Source organism: Schistosoma haematobium, chromosome ZW (assembly GCF_000699445.3).
Source record: "Schistosoma haematobium chromosome ZW, whole genome shotgun sequence".
NCBI lineage: Eukaryota > Metazoa > Platyhelminthes > Trematoda > Strigeidida > Schistosomatidae > Schistosoma > Schistosoma haematobium.
In genome coordinates, this window is record NC_067195.1 from 77,831,075 (window position 1) to 77,852,282 (window position 21,208).

Genomic DNA, 21,208 nt, shown 5'->3' on the forward strand with positions numbered 1-21,208 from the left:
TGTATGACAACAGAAGTCATAACTCGTGGATTAAATTAAGTGGAGGAACAATAATGTGTACATTCGAGGATAATGAACGGTTGCATAAAAATTACCATGAGTATATTATTTGAGTTCATTAACGAGATCAGTATATTTTGTATGAACGATATAAAACAGCAACCCAGTTTTTCAAATGTATAAATGGTCTGTTTGACAAATGCTGAAACTTGGATTCCACATTTATTTGTCATTAAAATAAACAGACAAACTAACAATTGAAATTTACTAAAACACTTGTCATGTTGATTATTGTGACCTTGATGTCATCTGTTTATTTAACTGTTAACCGATGAAAATTGTGATTCTCTTAGTCTCTTCGTAAACATATGAACTGACCTCATTAAAATTGTCCATGAAATTAAGGCCTGTAATTTGATTACCACTTAAGAACACTTTATTTACTCACTAAAATTAGTAACATACAATTTCATCATGTTCTTGATTCGTCAAGTGGTCATATAGACGGTGGGAGTACAATATGAAACAATAAGGTAATTGTACAGTTATGTACGTTTTGAGCAATGCTAAAATACAATATTAGCCACTGACATAACTGATGACAACCCAAATCACTTACTGTATGAAGTAGTACGATATAACACCCAAAAAACTGCAATTAATGAAGGAATTCAATAAGAAATAATATAAAGTAATTAGTCCCTTTGATAAATTTCGATAATGCAATGAGAAGACGAAGATTATCAGACCTATGTGATGATATATTAGTGCAATACATTTCGAACAATCTGATCACACATAATACACTTGTTTAGAACATTGATATATATAAAGAAATAAAAGGTCAACTAGACTGGAAATGGGGTAAGAGGAATATCATTAAGTGGCCGGCAAGTTATTTATTTTTTTAAAAAAAATTCCCCCCCCCTTTAAAAAATTCTGACATCCAATCAAAGCACTTGATGCTATTTCGATTTCAACTAATCAGATTACAAAGGTGAACAGTTTACGACCAATTACAAAATTATTAAAGGTGACAAAATGTTTGTTCATTATCACTTGAGCACACACTTGCAAAACAAGTACACCAATCAATGATCCCTACATTTTTTTCATACCCTACAATTTCTAATAAATGGGTGATAGGGTACCATAATTGCCGTCCATTTAATGTCAACCGATACATTTAAACGTTTTATAAAGTGTCTATATCAATTAATGTGGCACTTATCTGTCTAGCATTCTTATTACATTTCGCATGTAACAATGTTGCAAACGAAATGTAATAAGAATGTACTTCTTATGTCATGTGTGAATATTACTGATTTAATGTCAAACCCGAGATAGGTATGATTAACAAAAAACAAACATATTTGCACTGAACAGCATATTTGCAGTTTTAAAAAATCTCCATATAATATTCTATATTGTTGAATAACAATTTTTGACAGGTATTTGATATATTAGTTACATTAAGTATAAAAGAACAAGCCTACGTCTGAGGAAATAAGTGTCTATCTCAATTACACAGCTTAATACGAACAAAGTAATTTGTATCAGATGACATTTGGGTATACGCTCATTTAATGTCATTGTAATAAATAAAAGTCTATATTTATTTACCAAACTTCAAAATGATCAATTTCACTATATTGAAACATGGTGCTCTATCTTCAATTCACTCATGATAAAGACATTTTATAAAACGTATAAATGTATCACTTATTTCCTCAGACGTAGGCTTGTTCTTTTATACTTAATGTAACTAATATATCAAATACCTGTCAAAAATTGTTATTCAACAATATAGAATATTATATGGAGATTTTTTAAAACTGCAAATATGCTGTTCAGTGCAAATATGTTTGTTTTTTGTTAATCATACCTATCTCGGGTTTGACATTAAATCAGTAATATTCACACATGACATAAGAAGTACATTCTTATTACATTTCGTTTGCAACATTGTTACATGAGAAATGTAATAAGAATGCTAGACAGATAAGTGCCACATTAATTGATATAGACACTTTATAAAACGTTTAAATGTATCACTATTACTTGAACGGTACATACAGTTTTTTATTGTTCGTTTATTATGTTTAACAAAGGGAACCGCTGATTTGCAAAAATAATTACAGACTTTATAAATAAGTAATGTCTGCAATGTCATTTAGAAAGTCAGATAATGATTTGGTCGGGCCACGCATTGACAAAAGATTTGCTGTTGACATTACGTGCAAAAATTGTTAAACCCAATTTACGAGCATAATAACTCATTTACATGACTACTTACATAGACAAGTACTTTTTGTCATAATTTTAAACTACTCAACTACAAAGAATGTACAGGTAAAAACAATTAACGCTTTTAATGGATTAGCAAAATAACACAATTGACAATCTTGCATTTATTTATGACACCATTTTCCGGCGAAACTAAACAACTCTTTTGTACTAAGAATTACTGTTTGGAAAAGAACCCAATCATAAATATTATTTGGTACTTTCTGAGTAAAATGAAGTTGGTATCTTTTATTTTCAAAGTCAACATTTTGATCAAAACTGGGATGGAATAGTCAGACAGTATTATTTTTTTATTGGAATAGTTGAGATCATGAGTGAATTGAAGCTAGAGGAGCACCATGAAAAACCTGTTAATGTCTGACTTCAACTAATCCACGAAATTTTTATAAATCTCAATTGATTATATTGCTTAATCACCAAGGCTTAATTAGAATTCATCGATGTTGGTTCAGTTGACCTTTCCTATAGAAATAATGTCGTTGTACTAGTGAACTGGTAGTACTACATTCGCCTATCCTAACTATATGACACAACATTGAAACATTCTGAATAAGTATTGCATGTACTATTCTTAGACAGATAAGTGTTCATTAGATGACATTTCCTATAGGAAATCGTTTACTTAAACCCTATATTTGATAAAGCTTAAAAAACGTTTACGAATACGTGGACGATAATCACATAATGACTATTAATCTAAAATGAATTTTGATAGCTTCATCAATTGGCCTTTGCCATGGAAATAAAAAATTGAAACAAAAGAATTTAAATCAGATTGTGGGTGGCCCTGAAAAGGGCCTTTACTCGTCCTCTTAACAGTTCCGAATTCCATGGAACAAAGACTTGCTATGACTCCGTTATAGCGCCGCACATGGGACAGTGGATTCCATGGACGTGTGTTGATGGGTCGTAGGCACAAAATAAATGAAACATTGCATCACATCGACAAAAAATCCAGGTACTTCCATCAGCAGTTTCATGTGGCGGTTGTGCAAGATTGCAAATATCACAAAGTCTGTTGTCATGCGCGTTTTCGTCATTGTCGTCGTCTAGTTCGGTGAACTCCTCTGAGTTCATTGAAACAATTTCTTCCTCTTCATTGCTTAACGTTTCATCCATATCAACATTATGTTGATAGCTGGTAACTGCTGTCTGATGGATCGACGGCATTGTAACATTAGTGGACGTAGAGGTTTCGATCTGAAACTCTGTAACAGCAGGTAAGGTGGACGGGGCTGGAGGTATCCTACCGTAAACAACTTGATATGCATTATTATACACGATTGTACATTGCTCTTCGGACATACACCTAACTAAGGCATACAGCGATCTTCTTACACTTGCCTGTCTTATTTGAACAGGGGAGGTATTGTCAATCGCAACACTGGTAATGTACCTGTCTGATTGCAACCATCTATCGCTAATTATCTGAGTGTTCACTTCATTATTACTGCGTATGCAGTAGGCTAAAATATGACAAGGTATTCGGTTTTCAATGTAAAAAGCACATGAACAATTGAGTGGATTACTGCAGACTGTATAAGTGCCTGTACCATCAACAGCCGTTGACAAGTCCACGGACATTACAACCTCAGTGATAGGAGTGCGCAAATGCCGCTTCAGTAATTGACATGCAGCTGGTGTAAGTCTTTCCCGAAGACGACATATTACTGGCTCCCGACCGATTATTGTTTTATTACGACAATCACAATAATACTTCTGCATTCGCGCATCTATCCAATATCCAGTGCGAAGAAGCACACTGAATATTGATCTCAACACGGGTATTCTTCTGTTCAGTTTATGCAATTTAAGAATCCGATGAGTTATTTCAACGAAATTCGTATTACTTTGTCCCAAGAGCATCGCTGCGGGTCGAAAAGCATTTGACCACTTGTGCTTTTTAGGCAACAAGTAATCTCTCACATATCGGTAAAAATTTCCGTCTGATGCTTCAATTAATGGAAGATAACTATGGAAACTACAAAAGACTGTAATGCATATTTTAATTTACCTTCCGACATTTCTAGTGAACATCAGACGGAAGAAAAGTTGTACAGTTTCTGCTCGTAGCCTCTACAATGACGACTAATGGCTTAATGTTAAGCAACGAAAAACTTACCCTCCTTAACACATTACGAATTATGTGTACGCGACACAAAATGTGGTGGGAATTGGGATACACCTGCATAATGGCAGCAGCTATTGCAGGTGAATCATCTGTTACAATGCCTATCACCTCTCGGTTGTTAGTTGATCGGCGGAAGAACGACAGGAAATGAGCAATTAAACTAGATGTTTCGGAACCAATGAATGCAATACAAACAGGTATTGCCATGAAATTCATATCAAGTGCTACAACCTGATACAAATATAAATTTTCCTTATTGGTTTTGTAGGTCCCATCAAAACCAACAACATCAAAAAATCGACTTGATAAACTCATTTGATCTGCTGTTGTGAAGAAATACAACAGACAGTTATCTCCATCTAAGTCGTATTCACAGAGGCCACCAAGCGACATGATGTGATCTTTCAGTTGGGAGTAATCACCTAACGTTGACAATTTAAATAGGCACATTGCTTACCAGGAAGGTTGGCTTGTGAGAACACTTTGTGGCGCATATTAAAAACACCTTGAGGATCAATACACTTTCTATAAGATTGGTAAACAAAGTGTATAATATTGAATGCCGCTGTCCCAGATATCAAAAGTGGTCTCACTGTTTCGAATTCCACCTCCGTTAACCTGCGCATCCAATAATTACTTTGGTACCTTAGGGAATTGCACTTGTGATTGTGATACACATTCCCACGAACAACAGTCCAGTAACCTTCAATGAACTTACAAAAGATGAAGGAAGGACATTGGGTGCTCACGGTAGTCCTTAATGAAAAATTATAATAACACAAATCAAATTACCTCGTTCGTCTACTCGGCTGTGAGGAACCGCTAGATGTTCTACGGCCATTTCTCCAACATACGAATTTAATATAGGACTTCCGATCTCTATGTAAATGAGAATCTCTCACCACATAATGGCAGTACGTGGCTCTTTCATACGTTCCAATGGCGCTCTTCAACGCTTCAAGAGATTGGAACGCTACGAGATACAATGTGCTCAAGAATAGGTTATCGGTTTCTGTGACAACATGAGGAACGACGGAGCTCGTACTCCGTATGTTACTACCGTCCATAATAATTGCAAGAAAATGTGCTCTGTCGTCAAGTCCTCATATTTTATATCGATTTAAAAAATAAACGACCAATTATAACGAACTCAAAACTAGTTATTTGATTGGACGAAACAGAATGAAAATTATTGGAAGATGGGGATGAAAATTTTTTCCAAAGGGACGAAAAAAAATTTCACTCGAAAAAAAAGTACAAAAATGGCCGTGCAATAAATGTTTACCATGGATGTTTATCCTATACTCTTATCGGGTCACTTGATTGTATCTGTTTTTGCAACCATTTTAATACCCGTTCACACACCCTAATTTTGAGATCACGATTGCTCCTCCCTATGTATGTGTGACCACACACACATTTAATTTGGTAAACACAGTGGGATGTGATACAATCGTTTTCATGTCTTTTAGGTTTTTGATAAACCAATCATCTTGTTCTTTCTTTGATAATGATCTTTTCTGCGCAATACGTTTTGTTGATGACTGATTTAAGGCTTTTGTTTCAATAAAAGGCTATTTGAATCACCTCTAAATGGTAAGGTGATGTAGACAGGCTTTTTCTCTACCAAGGCTACAGTAGGTCTCGCTGTATTTATTTATGAATTTTAGAGGATAGCCATTTTCCATTAATGTTTTATTTAGCAACTTAACATCATCATCGTGGATATGCACTGCTGATGAGTTCCACGGTAGGTCGAAACGGCCGTCCAGTGCTTCGAGGTTTTACATAGTAGTCTAGCTTCAATTGACTCAATATATATATATATATATATATATATATATATATATATATATATATATATATATATATATATATATATATATATATATATATAGATTTCTACACCCCTTTCGATTATTATTGTGCATTCAAAAACAGTTTGTTCTCACCTTAAACCTACCCTGATAATATTGGCTTATTATCCAGTGATTAGAATAATATTGTCCGACCGGCCATTTTTTTTTTAAAAAAAATTTTCCAACCCCAAATTACAATATTTTTCATCCCGTGTTTCGTCCAATGAAATGGCTAGTTCCAAAATTAGATTTAATTGGTTAGTTATGTCTTGAAAATTGTTATAAATTATCAGTACTTGTCGACGAAGCACAATCTCAATCGTCATTATGGAGCAGAGTAACGTGCCGAGTACGAGCGCTGGTGTTTCTCACGTAACGGAAATGGAGGAAGTCTTTTTGACTACCTTGTTTCTGGTTGCGTTTCCATCGGTTGAAGCGTTAAAGACCACTATCACAAATTTTGAAAGATCGACTTACAGTCATTATGTAGTGAGAGATTCGCATATTGGCAGAGATCAAAAATCCTACATTAAATTTGTGTGTTGGCGAAATGGGCGTATAAGATCTAGCGGTTCGTCACAACGTATTAGACGGAGGAGGTAATTTGGTAAATTGTTTTATAATTTTTTTAATGAAGGGCTTCTATGAACACCCAATGTCCAGCATTTATGTTTTGTAAGATTATAGACGGCTATTGGACTGTTGTACGTGGGAATGTACATCACAATCACGAGTGCAATTCCCTGAGGTACCAGGGTAATTCATGGATGCGCAGGTTAACGGATGGGGAGTTTGAAACTGTGAGACCGCTGCTGATTTCCGGTACCGCTGCATTCCACATCAGGAATTTTGCTTACCAATCTTATGGGAAATGTCTGACCGCTCAAGATGTCTGCAATATGCGGTACAAAGTGTTCTCACACGCGAACCTTCCTGGTACGGAATTTGCCAATTTATAATGTACACTATAGGTGATTACGGGAAATTGAAAGCTCACATAACATCCTTGGGTGGGCTTTGCGAATACGAATTGGACGATGAGAACTGTCTATCGTATTTCTTCTTCATGACTGCTGAGCAAGTGAATTTGGCCGGTCACTTTTGTGACGTAATTGGTTTTGACGGGACGTACAAAACTAATAACGAGAACGTCCATTTATATCAAGTCGTTGCCATGGATATGAATTTTAAGGCAATACCCATGTGCATTGCCTTTTAAGTCGCGAAACGTCGGCCTTGATTTCTCGATTCCTCTTCTTTTTCCAACGGTGTACCAACAGTCGACAACTGGTAGGCATTGTGACCGATGATTCACCTGCAATTGCTGCTGCTATTACGCAGGTGTATCCGGATGCACACCATATTCTGTGTCGCGTACACCTTGTTCGGAATGTGATAAAGAGGGTAAGTGTTTCGTTCATTAACATTAACCCAGTAACCGTTATTGTAGAGGGTGCGATCAGAAATTGTACAACTGTTCTTTCGCCTCATGTTCACTCGAACGGTTGAAAGGTAAATCAAAATCTACATAACATGATTTTGTAGTTTTAACAACGTACTTTCGTTAATCGAAATGTCGGACGGAACATTTGGCAGATACGTCAGAGACCACCTTCTACCACGGAAACACAAATGGTCCACTGCTTTTCGACCGCCATCCACTCTCTTTGAACTGAATAATACGAACTTCGTCGAGACCAGCCACCGAGTCTTGAAGATGTATCACCTTAATCGAAAAACACCGGTTCTCAGATCCATTTTCAATGTGCTGCTTCGTACTGGATATTGGATGGAAGCAAGATTACATAAATATTCAATGGATTGTCGGGGAAAGCCGGTATTGGTGAGGAGCCGGAAGTACGTCGACTTCAGGAACGACTGACACCAGTTGCCTGTCAACTACTGAAGCGACACCTTCGCATTCCTATAACGCAGTCTGCATTGACGGAAGATTTATTCACCGCTATGGACGCCACGGGGACGTACTACGTACACGTCGACACTAGCCGGTGCTCGTGTCCATTCTTCATTGAAAACGGATTACCATGCCGTCACATATTGGCTTACTGCATACACAGTAACACCGAAGTGAACGTACAGTCAATTTGTGACAGGTGGTTACACTATGATGGTTATCTGACTCATATTGCAGTTGAAAATTATTTCCCAATGCAACACCCTTTCAAGAACCTCGACTAACGTAGCAGTGCCGTTTATACAACGACCTACGACCCATCGCCGAACGTACGAGCAGTGCACTGTCCTATCTGTGGCGCCATTACAAACTAATAGTGATGACGTTCGACCGCGAGAACGAGTAAAGGCCCTTTTCAGGGCCACCCACAATTTGATTTCCATTATTTTTTATCTACTACTTTTCCGCCGCAAAGGTCAAGTGATTAAGCACTTATTAATGTCTCATGAATTTAGATATCCCTTAGAGATTAATAGTGGAAAAGCGATTATCGTTCATGTATTCGTAAACTTGTTTCTAACGTTTATTAGATATAAAGGTTAAGAAAACTTAGACAAGATTTTGTCATCTAATGAAGACTAATCTAGTAATTTTATATTGAAAATAATGTGATTAGCGTTCATGTTTTAGTAACACATTTGTAAACTATCTAATAAAAGTACATTTTGAGTACATTTTAATAGGAATATTTTAAATGAGTGAAAATCGTAATTTTGTCGTTAGGTCAATAAACTTATGATGACATTTATTAGTGAATGTAATAAGATAATTACAAAGATGAATGTGATTAAAGCTCATAGAGAAGTAAACGAAATTGAGAAAATTAACTTATTTAGGAATAAAATAATGACATTTGAAAACAAGTTGAAACCATCATCATTGAAATGATGATGGTGATAAAAGGTCATACAGTAAGTGTAAAAAGAAATAAGAATATTATCCGTTTCATAGATACACAAAACAAGAACTTCATATTCTTGTTTTATATTAAAATTTCCTGAAACCAGAACTATGCGTACGTAAGAAGTACGTCTGATCGTAAACTAAGCCTCCATAGTTATTCATAACTACTGATTATATCACCGTATTCATTTGCACACCTCATCAACTATTTATGACTGGTACAATCTCGTTGTACCAGTTAAATATTCCCTTAAAATATTCGAAAATCAAAAATAATTTAGGAAACAATCGTTTTCCTTAACTTCATCATCACACTATACAGTTATTAGTCCATAATTTTATTATTTTATAAAGTCCAAAAATAAGGCATGACATTTATGAATTTGACAATGTAATGTGTTAACAATGGTTAACGTTTACATCTGTAACGATATATATATTTACAAATTAAAAAGGTCATTCACTAAAGGTCGGGATGATTTGCAGTAAAGTGTTCAGTCACAATAAGTGACTAAGCATTATAGGAAAATTGAAAATGCAAAAAATTTTGTGTCAATGAAATACATAGTACAAGAATTGAATCTTGTCAATTGACATAATAATAATAATAAGGAAAATAAATAATACTAATAGCATTGTAAATGTTCATTGATACAGTTGACCTTACTCATATTTATACGTTTAAAGTCGATAAATATTTGTTGAGTCAGTCAGACGACGTAGGATTGTTCATTTACACTTCATGAAACTGATATTTCAAATGCTTGTCAAAAATGGTTACATTCATAATGTCTAGATAATTCAGGTTTCATATTACGGCGGTTAACAATATTCACACATGACTGATTAAACAAACTAGTTTTTATTACGACCAAAAAATTAATTTTAAAATACAGAACTACAAATAATTTACAAGTGAACACAATAAGCCGTTTCAATGGACTTTTACAATTTAACCACATTTAAATCTAACGTTGTCTAATTCTCATTATGAATGAACATTTACAAAATAATCCTTTACTAAATATTAAGTGTCTTTTTCGGAAAATTTATTACTACTTTCATATACTGTCAAAGTCAGTTCATTAAATGATCGTCTACGGTTGGTTCACCTGAATTATACATATTGCAACCAGTAATTTATCATGATGATTTATTGATATGTTGATTTCTTTTTCCCATTAACACACCGTGTGTTACAAAAAAGCCTATGCACACACTTTGGTGATAATTTGTTTATTAATTTGGTATTAAATATTTGACTACCGACCTCATTCAGTAATCACTATTATCAAATATTCAAACCGGTTTACAGATGCTTTTTCCCAAAAACTTTCTTTTACTGAGATACATATGATTATTCCTGTTCCGATAACTAACGACTTCAATTCAAGGTATACTTGATCGGAAAACAAAAATTGATCCCAATACACATTCACTAACAGTAGGATTGCATGGTAATGCAATTAAGTTGGTGTCTTTTTCTTCAAAAGTCTAAATTTTTTTCAAGACTAAGATTACACAAAAAAAATTATTCATTATCATTAAATTTCAAATGTAAAAAATGAAAATTCTGGTATCCAATCACAGCTCCAGATGTGATTTCGATTTCAACTAATCAGATTACAAAGATGAACAGTTTACGACCAATCACAAAATTATTAAAGGTAACAAAATGTTTGTTCATTATCACTTGAGCACACACTTGCAAAACAAGTCCACCAATCAATGATACCTAAATTTTTCATTCACACCCCACAATTTTTTTAAAAGGGGTGGTAGGGAATCATATAGGCCGGTTACTTAATGTCAACCCAGTGATTAGGTTTCAAATTGTGTTCACATTATTGTTATCACTCTTATTATTAATCTTGTCTCCTCTTACCCCATTTCCAGTCTAATTGACCTTTTATTTTTATATATAAATGCTCTTAACAAGTATATGTGTGACTAGATTGTTCGAAATGTATTGCGCTAATATATCATCACATAGTTCTGATAATCTTCGTTTTCTTATTACATTATCGAAAGAAAATAATGTGGAAACAATATGAAACTTCATCACTCTGGATAATAACGGTAGGTTTAATGTGAGAACAAACTGTTTTTGGAATACACCGAGAGGGTTTGAATTTTCGTATGGTTAAAGCTTCAATAAACCTTAGTATACTCCCTTTTACACTTTTATACAACACTATAAAAGCCGAGTTAAGATCAGTCTTATGATCTATTTCAATAATTATGCGTTTGATAATAGAGGATGATAGATGTTTATCTTTTACTCTTATTAAATCAATATTTCTGTAACCATTTATGAAGGTACATGTTCACATATCACAATCTAATCGATATTTATGGGTCATTTTGATTTATTGAATAAATTTATAATGAAAATCAAATAGATTTAGATATTCAAAGTCTTTCTTATTAAAGTGCGTTTATATTATGCACTTCGATACAAGATATTCACCCTAACGTCATATGTATTAAAAATCTAAAAACAGTTTTCGTGGATATTCAATATTGAAGAGTCCCTTAATAGGACGGGATGGCCGTCCAGTGCATCCAGGTTTTCCATGGTGGTCTAGCATCAGTCGACTCATAATTTCAACTATTGAAATCTTTATTGAAGTCTAGGTAATTCAAGGAGAAAGAAAAATTATCATTATATATTCAGTGTTTAAACAATATGCTTGAATTATTGAATCATTATTTTATGATAGATATGTCTTGTGGATTGAACGTTAATTGTTATATCTGGTCGTTGTTAATTGTTGTGTCGGAAACACTTATCACTTATACTTGAAATGACGGACCTCTGTAATTTCCATATCGTGAAAGTAAGAACATAAAGACTGGTATAAGTAAAGATTTATTAATCCTCAAAACATGATGACGACGATGACCCTAGTCGAACAAAAATCATGATGAGTAAATCAATCGAATTTCGACTTTTTTTTCTGTCTTCTACCTGAAGTTTGTGCTGATGATATCGTTTAGATGAACGATGAAAGCTCCACGGCCAAACCATCCAGTTCAGAGAACAAAACCCTATCAAAAAATGTATAAAGACATATATAAGCTAACAATATTGTTTTCGATTAGATCCACATCAGACTTTAATATAATTGGACCGTGAAGCGTATATATGAGAAAAGAAAAGGGCTGAGACGTAAGAAGAAAAGGTCAAGGGAGAGATAAGGATGTTACAAATTTCTTATGAACATAAAGACTTGAATTGTTAACCTCAAATTCCTATAGCTTCTGCTATGTGTAAAAGAGAAGAGATCGAAACCTCACTTCTTATTACGTAATCTCATAATTTTCTAATCATTGACTTATTTCCCATTATGTACCATTGATTCAAACCTTTATTATTGCTTATCACAACTAGTACACCTATCATCACACTACCGATTTGTACTTATTATGTTTATATGTATAATCTATTCCACTGTTATCATTCACTTGATTGGTTTAATAATTTTCTATATGCATATAAATATAACTGTATATTAAAGTCTGATGAGGATTTAGTGGCCCGTGGATCTGACTCCAATTAGATCGTATGAATGTTTGTTATCGTCTATCCTCGTATATAATCGTCCACCTAAATCGCGTTATTCAATAACGGAATTAAATAAGTGGAATAACGAGAATGGACTTGTGAATACACATATTTTGTATATAGAGCGGATGGAATAGAGAGAAGAGAAACGACGCACAATGGAGATGGCTGGTAAACCAACTCCCATTTAACCAAGCCTTAATCAATAATTATAGTTACACAAAAGTAAGTTACAGACATGTGATGAGTAATGAGATAAGAAATGTACACACACCTACGCGCTCATATAAAAACAGTCAAGATTGATAAGCGAATAATTAACAAGGTCTAAATGTGACTCAAGTAGAATGAACAGAATGGGCTGTCCGAAAGCTAGAATAAGGTATATGGGCTTAACATAATAACCGACACTACAAGGATCAAATAGGAAACAATATTGTTCGCTTATATCTATGTTGTTCCAAATCACAAAATATGTGAATTTTTCAAATATAAATCGGCAGAAATACTTATCATTTCATTTTGTAGTGAACATGAATACCAGTGAGAACAACCAAATGTACATCAATACAACATTACAGAATCTCTTAGTAAAATCTAAGATCCATACAATAAATACTTCGTTTGTAAAATGTCAGTGAATCGTTTCAGACTTGATCCTTCATTTTCACACTATTATCTGTTTTCGTTCTTTTTTCTTCGGTCTTCTTAACCTTGTGCTGTCAAGTATTTTACTTTAGATGATGATACATACTACTTATATCTATCAGTATCGGTAACATACACCACAATATCATTCAACTTCAGTAAAAAGTATACTAAAATATTTCAGATTATTTGGCTATGATTACCGTTTTTGAAAGAGTGGACATTCAGTTATGAATGATGGTATCTTGTTAATGTGAAAGTTTTTGAATATATACAATGTGTTTAGTTGAAAAATGTTATATTTTAGCATTCTGTTTGCGTTTAAATATTAAGAAGGCTTTTTATCAAAGTCATTTTTAGTCAGTCAGGTATAACGTAGGATCAGGCACATATATGCATCAGTTCAAGTTGTCATACTTCAGTAGCACAACAAGATAAACACTGAATTCATAGAACTAGTTAATTCAGTGGTGGTAATATATAAAGGGAAGATTATAGAAAGAAAGAATTAGTTGGTAGAAAGAAAGAAAGATATGAGACGATTTTAATCTCATGGTTTGAGGGAAGACAAAGAGTGTATACACCGACGCCATTGTGATCGATTCTGAGTCATGTCATCGAGATTTAACTAGATTAACTTAATAAATACTTTACAAATTAAAACTGTAATTTATGGACGGTCTTTGAGTGACATCAAAATGACTATGAGAATGTTCACCTACTGACTATGGCTAAATAAGTGTTTTAAACCTATGTGAAGGATAAGAATTGTAATTTACAGTTGATGATTAAAATTAGGAATTAGATTTCAAATGTTCATCACGAACCGATATCAGCTTTAATACCAAAACTCTATTTTATCCAAATGGATAGATGAGTTTCATGTCAAAATCCAAAACCTTATTATTATAAATCTGATTCTAATTCATTCATAAATTCTAGTCTCACCCTTTACAAAACTATTTGCATACATCCCGAATGTGCGTTTCTTTCTGTTATGTCCTTGACCTGTCTACCCACTTTTGTTGCTGAGGTCACTTATCTAGTCCAGATTAAGACCTTGGCGCTATAGGCTAACCGACCTAACCTTGAGGCTAGTGTGCGTTCGAAGTGGGGTAGAGAGAAGAAAACTATTCTATCACTTGACTGGCTGACATGCATGTGAATGAGAGAAGATAAGACAACTGGAACACTACTCGATCTACTCTCGATATCCTGGATTCTTCTGATCTGAGATTAGTGTAAAAAGGTACATGAATAAACAGGTGACTAACCCGACCACAACATACAATAATTAGGAAAAATACAATTATGTCCAAAGCCGGGAATTAGCGTAGAAAATAAGGTGCAAAATATTATGTTTAAATTACAATAGCTTCGGAACAGAAAAGGGTATATCAATGAATCATACATCAAACGAAAGCTTATGTTCTGTAGAATAGAGTACGGACAAAAATAAATATATATGTTTTACAAGCTTCGAATAAAATGGAATAACGTCCCGAAAAATAGCTTTCATAGTTTGTCAGGGCTTCTTGTATTCCTGCTCACATCACTTCCTCTTTTACAACTTATCAGTTGGATGTAATTGTATCTCTCTTAGACTCGAACCAAGTACCATTCACTTCAAACTCTATCGTATTATTTACTTAGCTACTAAATTTAAATAGCCAGATATATATGTGAAATCAATAAGTTCAAATAAATCAATAAATATTGAATAATTAATTGATAAAGTGCAAAAACTTACTCTGAATTATCGATTGATAAGATGATTATGAATCAATAGTGATTGATTGATATACCATTGATATCAATCAATCTGTCTTATATCCCATGTGTGTGTATATATATATATATATATATATATATATATATATATTAACTTCACTTAATCAGTGGAAATCAGTATGTACCTTTTTGTGAATATCATAAACAATGCTTATTCGTATATATATCATACTATATTTAATCCATATGATGTATCATATGTATATTACTTTCTCTATTCAATATGTTCATTGGCATAAAGATAATGATCATAATTTAGATATTGAATCTAATATGGATCTAGATGATCTTTTAAAAGAAAAATATGAGGGAAATTTAAAAGGAACTCATTCTTATAATTCATATGAACAAAAATTATCCAGTAAATCATTAAGTGGAAAAATTATTGATAAATTACAAAAAGATACAAAAAATTATGAAAAAGAAAAATCAATAATTGATCAAAAAATGAAACCAAATCAAAATCATCATTATGGTACATCAATTATTATAACTCATAATAAATATACATCAATAATCAATGGTAAAAAGAAAACTGATGAAGATGAAACTATTGAAGCAGAAGAATATGATGATCATGATGATGTTCATGATGTTGTTGATCAAGATTTGAAAGTTGATAAACATTCATATAGTTTATTGGAATTTCCATTTACAGTATTGAATAATTTTGGTTTTGGTGGATGGTTTTGACATAGATAGATAGATAGATAGATAGATAGATAGATAAATAGATATACATATATGGAAACTGTAAATTGATTATTGATTTTATTGAAAGTTTGTACATCTATGATGATGTTAATCGAATTTGCTTTTGTTTGTAAATTGTTTCTCTTTCGGTTTATCTTTTTGAATATTGATGAAATTGTGTTATCTGTATAGGGTTAGGGTTGATGTTAGACTACCATTGAAAACCTGGGAGAACTGGATGGCCATTTCGTCCTGTTTTGGAATTTCTCAACAGTGCGCATCCACGATTCTGTTGGTGGGATTTCAAACCAGAGCCTTCAGTCTCGCGCGTGAACGCTTAAACTACTAGACTACTGAGTCTGTATCCAACGGTGTTAATGTCTAACCTCAACCAATCCACAAAATTGCGCGACTATCTTCCATTATACTGAGGTAGATACCTGTTTCTAGTCGACACGGATTAACTCTACTGGATACACACTGCTGAGTAGTCCCGAAACAGGACGAAACGGCCATTCAGTGCTTCCAGGTTTTCAATGGTATTCTTACATCAATTGGTTCATGATCTCAATCAAAAATTGTGTTAAACCGGTGTTGATAAACTAAGGAAATTCATATTATATTCAAAATTCTTTATTAGTTTATCATCGACATTTTTAATGAATGGCATTTTTTCCTTTGTACTACTACTTCAACTCGTGTGGATTTAATTCCGGTTACTTATTTATTTACTCTGAATAAGTGTCTTATATTAAGTTACGAACTATCAAAATTACAATTTTTCCACAGAGATACTATAAGTTATAGACGAACCAATCAGATTTACAATAACAGGTCTTGGATTTCGGTGCGAAATTCATTTATCCATTGAATTAAACACTGTTTTGATAATTTAGCTGATGTTAGTTCGTGATAAAAACACTAAATCTAATCCCTATCCTTAACTATCAACTGTAAATTACAATCCTTATCCTTTACATTGGTTTAAGATCCTTATTTAGCCCTAGTGCGTAGGTGTATATTCTCAAAGCGCTGAAAGTTCGTTATGGTCTAACCTTGGCAGTGATACCTACAATCAATGTAAGATTTAGAATGTTATGACTAATTTCCTCATGGAATATGAATGTACGTAACATCATGTCGTAATTATAAATGTTACCATTAAGCTAAGTAGGGCATGACTAAACGCTTGTAATAATGAGAAAATCACATTAATTGGTCCCTGGCCGGTAATCATTATGACATTTGTGTTGATTGTTTGATGCTGATTCCAGTCTATGGATATAACGGTGTTTGATAGATTATGAATTAAGCAAAAACATTTCTGGGTTCGAATCCCGCGGGCGGGATTGTGGATGCGCACTGCTGAGGATAAAATGGTCGTTCAGTGCTTCCAGGTTTAAAATCAATCGGTTTATGATCTCAATCAAAATTTTTCTAATAAATATGTATAATGGTTCCCGAAAAACCAGTCATTTTACACAGTTATCTTTAAGGAATGATATAAAATTGCATCGGATAGTTGGGAATAAATCATTTAGTTCAAACAATCCCATAGATTGTGACTTAACTGTTCTCATTGAACTATCTGATAAATTTTCATTATTTCTGTCAGAGAAGATCTTAACGCAGAAATAGTGCACTCAGTGTCGAGTCACCTAGACTAGTGGCCACATTGCAACTTGGTCGATGGCATTCGACCTGCACTAAGAAGGACTTGACACGCATGACAGTGATCACCACCCAGTGATTACTCAACTGTAATAACTTTGGCCTATTGTTATATGATTTGATTTCACAATAAAAGATAATATTTATCTGTTCTTGTATAATCAACAGATCATATTGAATATCTCCATTTAAATAAATTGTGTATTTGGAAATATATTCGTGTTTTTTTTGTTTTTGTTTGATATCTTTTGGTGGTTGATTATTCAACTGATGTGCAGCGATGGCTTAATAAATATAAGGATTGACTGCCAGTCTGTAGGTCAGAGGTTTTAACCAAGTTGGTTCAAGTAACCAGGTAGGATCATTGATCTTTATAGAAAGAGAATAACTTAAGGCCGAGAACATAGACCTACACAGTTGGCTGATCACTGAGTAGTGAAAAATATCATCTCTGCCTAATCCTTTGACGCTGTGATAGGATTATACCGATCAGTTTATAATATAGCCACTAGTCTAAGTTACTCAATATCATGTACGTTATGTTGAGTTGTTTGAGATATTTGACAGGAAATCTTGAACTAAGGCTTCGTACTAGTTGGAACTCGTTTAGAAGTCGTACCTGAAATCTTAGGCTCACTGTGATGCTACCTGTTGAATTTGAATCCCCATCACCTAGCCTTACAGTCTGAGACGTTATCACTGAGATATCTTAACGTTTGATTGATGAGTTACGATAAACAGGAAATAAAATTGTTCAAACATAAAATTGTCCACATCACTCAATGGTCTAGATGTTAAGCGTTTGCGCGCGAGACTGATAGGTCCTGAGTTTGAATCTCACGGAGGGAGATCGCGGATGCGCACTGATGAGGAGTTCCACAATAGGACGAAACGGCTGTTCAGTGCTTCTAGGTTTTCCATGACGATCTAGCTTCGATTGACTCATGATCTCAACTATTGAAATTCAATAAAATGCTTATAGTTAGATCAAAACGTTATTTTTTAGTGATATAAGTTATGAGTCTGCTAATTATATCCAGTGTTTTATTCATTTGAATAAGTAGCGAGTTAATATGTAGAATGCAATAAATATTAACCAATAAAAACACTAATTACCTTAAAAGGCCAAAGCAAGTAAATAAATTTTAAAATTCCACCATGAATGAACATGTTGAGCATATAAACCGTATTATAGTGTCGGTTGCTATGTTAAGCCCACATAGCTTATTTTAACTTCCGAACAGGTAAATTTGTTCATTCTTCTTGAGTCACATTTTAACTCTGTTAATTATTCGCCTATCAACCCTGATTGTTTTTATGTAAGCATATGTGTGGTCATTTCTTATCTTACTCAACACATGTTTGTAATTTATTTTTGTTCGGCTATAAATATCGATTAACGCTTGACTAAATCGAGTTGGCTCACATATCTTCTCCACTGTACGTCATTTCGCTTCTCCTTCTTCTCTTCGCTTTCTTCACTTCGTCCCTCCGATTGTCTATCCAGATCAATGAGTGTACAAAGCATATGTATTTAAACATTCATTCTCGTATTTGACTTATTTGATCCCGTTATTCATCAACGCGAGTTGAGTCGATAATTATACACGAGAATTGGCGTTATGTCTATTTCAATAACTATTGATCACACGATCGAATTAGAATCAGATCTCAGGTCACTAAAGTATATCAGCAGTCTATTTAGATCTTTTATGTTTAACCGGCTTCTGTTTTTATACAATTCGAATTAACTTGCATATTTGTTGTTGTTGTTGTTGTTGACATTTTACAATTCAATGTTAGTTTACTACAACACAGATGTTTCTTCATAACGAAGCTGTTAGTGAGTGTTGCTATAGAATCACTAACCAAGATAAAACAGGTATTGATCGCTAGTTTACAATAATTGTCTAACTGTAGTAATTCTAATAAAATGTAATTAGATCATACAAACGATTTCATGAATCTATTCAAATTTATTTTGTATTTATTATTAGCTCCACCATCAATACGATTTTCAAGTCAAGAAGGTGAACATAATATAGCACTTGGATCTAATTTAGCATTATTTTGTGTTGCAACTGGTCATCCATTACCTAAAATTACATGGACAAAAGATGGAAAATCTATAAATGATAGAAAATTTACAATTAGTGAAGATAATGTACATTTACGATTAATTAATGTTGAAGAAAATGATAATGGTCGTTATGCATGTCATGTTATAAGTGAATATGGTCAAGTTTCTAAAACATTCGATGTTAAAATAACATGTAAGTATTATTGTATATTTATTCATCAGAAGGGGTTTTGTAGAGAATATAGTCATTTTAATAGTTAAAATCATGAGACAATTGAAGCTAGACTATCATGGAAAAACTGAGTTCGAATCTTAAAGGGGTTGGGATCGTAGATGCGCACTACTGAGGAATCCGAAAATTGGACGAAACGGCCGTTCAGTGCTTCCAGGTTTTCTATAGTGGTCTAGCTTCAATTGACTCATGATTTCAACTATTTTATATTTATTCAATAAAGCGTCTTATTCTTTTTGATTAATACTTTAATCGAGATTGTGTAAGAGAACTGATAATGTTAACTAGTTGCTCAAATCGAAAAAGGTGAACTTAGATCCAAACCGATAACTTAGTTGCTACAAGACACTTCAAAATTACGTATTAAAGTATAGTTATTTTTGCATAATGTAACTTGTTGAGACTATAATTTATGGATGACCTTTGAGTGATGCTAAACTGATCTTGAGAGTGTCCACCTAAGAACTAGGGCCAAATGTGGGTTATAAACCAGTGTGGAGAATTGGAATTATGATGAAAGTTAGATATTGTATTTAGTCCTAATCACTGCCTTCTCGTGACGAGGGTGTTGTTTACGAAAATGGGAGGACGAAAAGCGAATGTCCGGCGCTTTAACCGGATCACAAACCAATGGTGCACATGGGCTCCAGAATCCTGCTGGAACAAATGGCGTGTGAACCAATTTTCGGTCACCGGCTACCATGGGACTGCATCTCCTTACGATGCTCCACTGCCTTGTGGGTTAGATCCTTAGGTCAAAGGCTCGGGGTGTGGCCCCCTAAGATAACCACCTGCTTCGGTTTGGGCACCCGGGCAATATCACAGCCCACACGCAAATGATGAACTCTATATATCTATGGAAACTACTTTTCTCGCTTCGAATAACAATCAAATGATTCAAATTATTATCATTACTATTATTGTTATTATTATTATTATTATTATTATTATTATTTACTACGGCATTATTCACCCTCTTTTATTCCTACTCTGTCTATACTTATTTTTTCGACTTATACAGCAGCTCGTCTTCGGTGGAAATTCGAATCTATCTAAACGTTCTCGAGTCACTGTCCGGTTGAAAATTGTATGTTACCACCGAACATGAGTACTGAAGCAGTTTTTCTGAAACCACGTGCACCATTCAACCTGGCTGCCTTCAACGTTCGCACATTTATGCAGGTTGGACAACAGATAGGGCTGGCTATGTCTTTAGAAAGTCTTAATATCGATATCTGCTGCCTATCTGAGACCCGTATTCAAGACTCTGGTGAAGTACTACAAGCTCGCTCTCCATCTGTCGCCTCAAAAAACTTGTTTTACTTGCGTTTATTCGGGGACCCTGTGGCA

At 33.9% G+C, this 21,208-nt stretch overlaps 2 protein-coding genes across 2 annotated transcripts in view; both read left to right on the forward strand.

Moving 5' to 3' along the window:
* MS3_00004447 (uncharacterized protein) overlaps window positions 1-21,208 on the forward strand; it is a 176,635-nt gene that overhangs the window by 82,149 nt on the left and 73,278 nt on the right. Inside the window, exon 32 of the mRNA XM_051212367.1 lies at window positions 19,544-19,819. Within this exon, the coding sequence (XP_051072546.1) occupies window positions 19,544-19,819 (276 nt within the window). The remainder of the gene's footprint in view (window positions 1-19,543; window positions 19,820-21,208) is intronic.
* MS3_00004448 (uncharacterized protein) lies at window positions 15,289-16,010 on the forward strand. The gene has a single exon (XM_051212368.1). It carries the CDS (start codon window positions 15,330-15,332, stop codon window positions 15,873-15,875), a length of 546 nt encoding a protein of 181 aa, XP_051072547.1. The 5' UTR covers window positions 15,289-15,329; the 3' UTR covers window positions 15,876-16,010.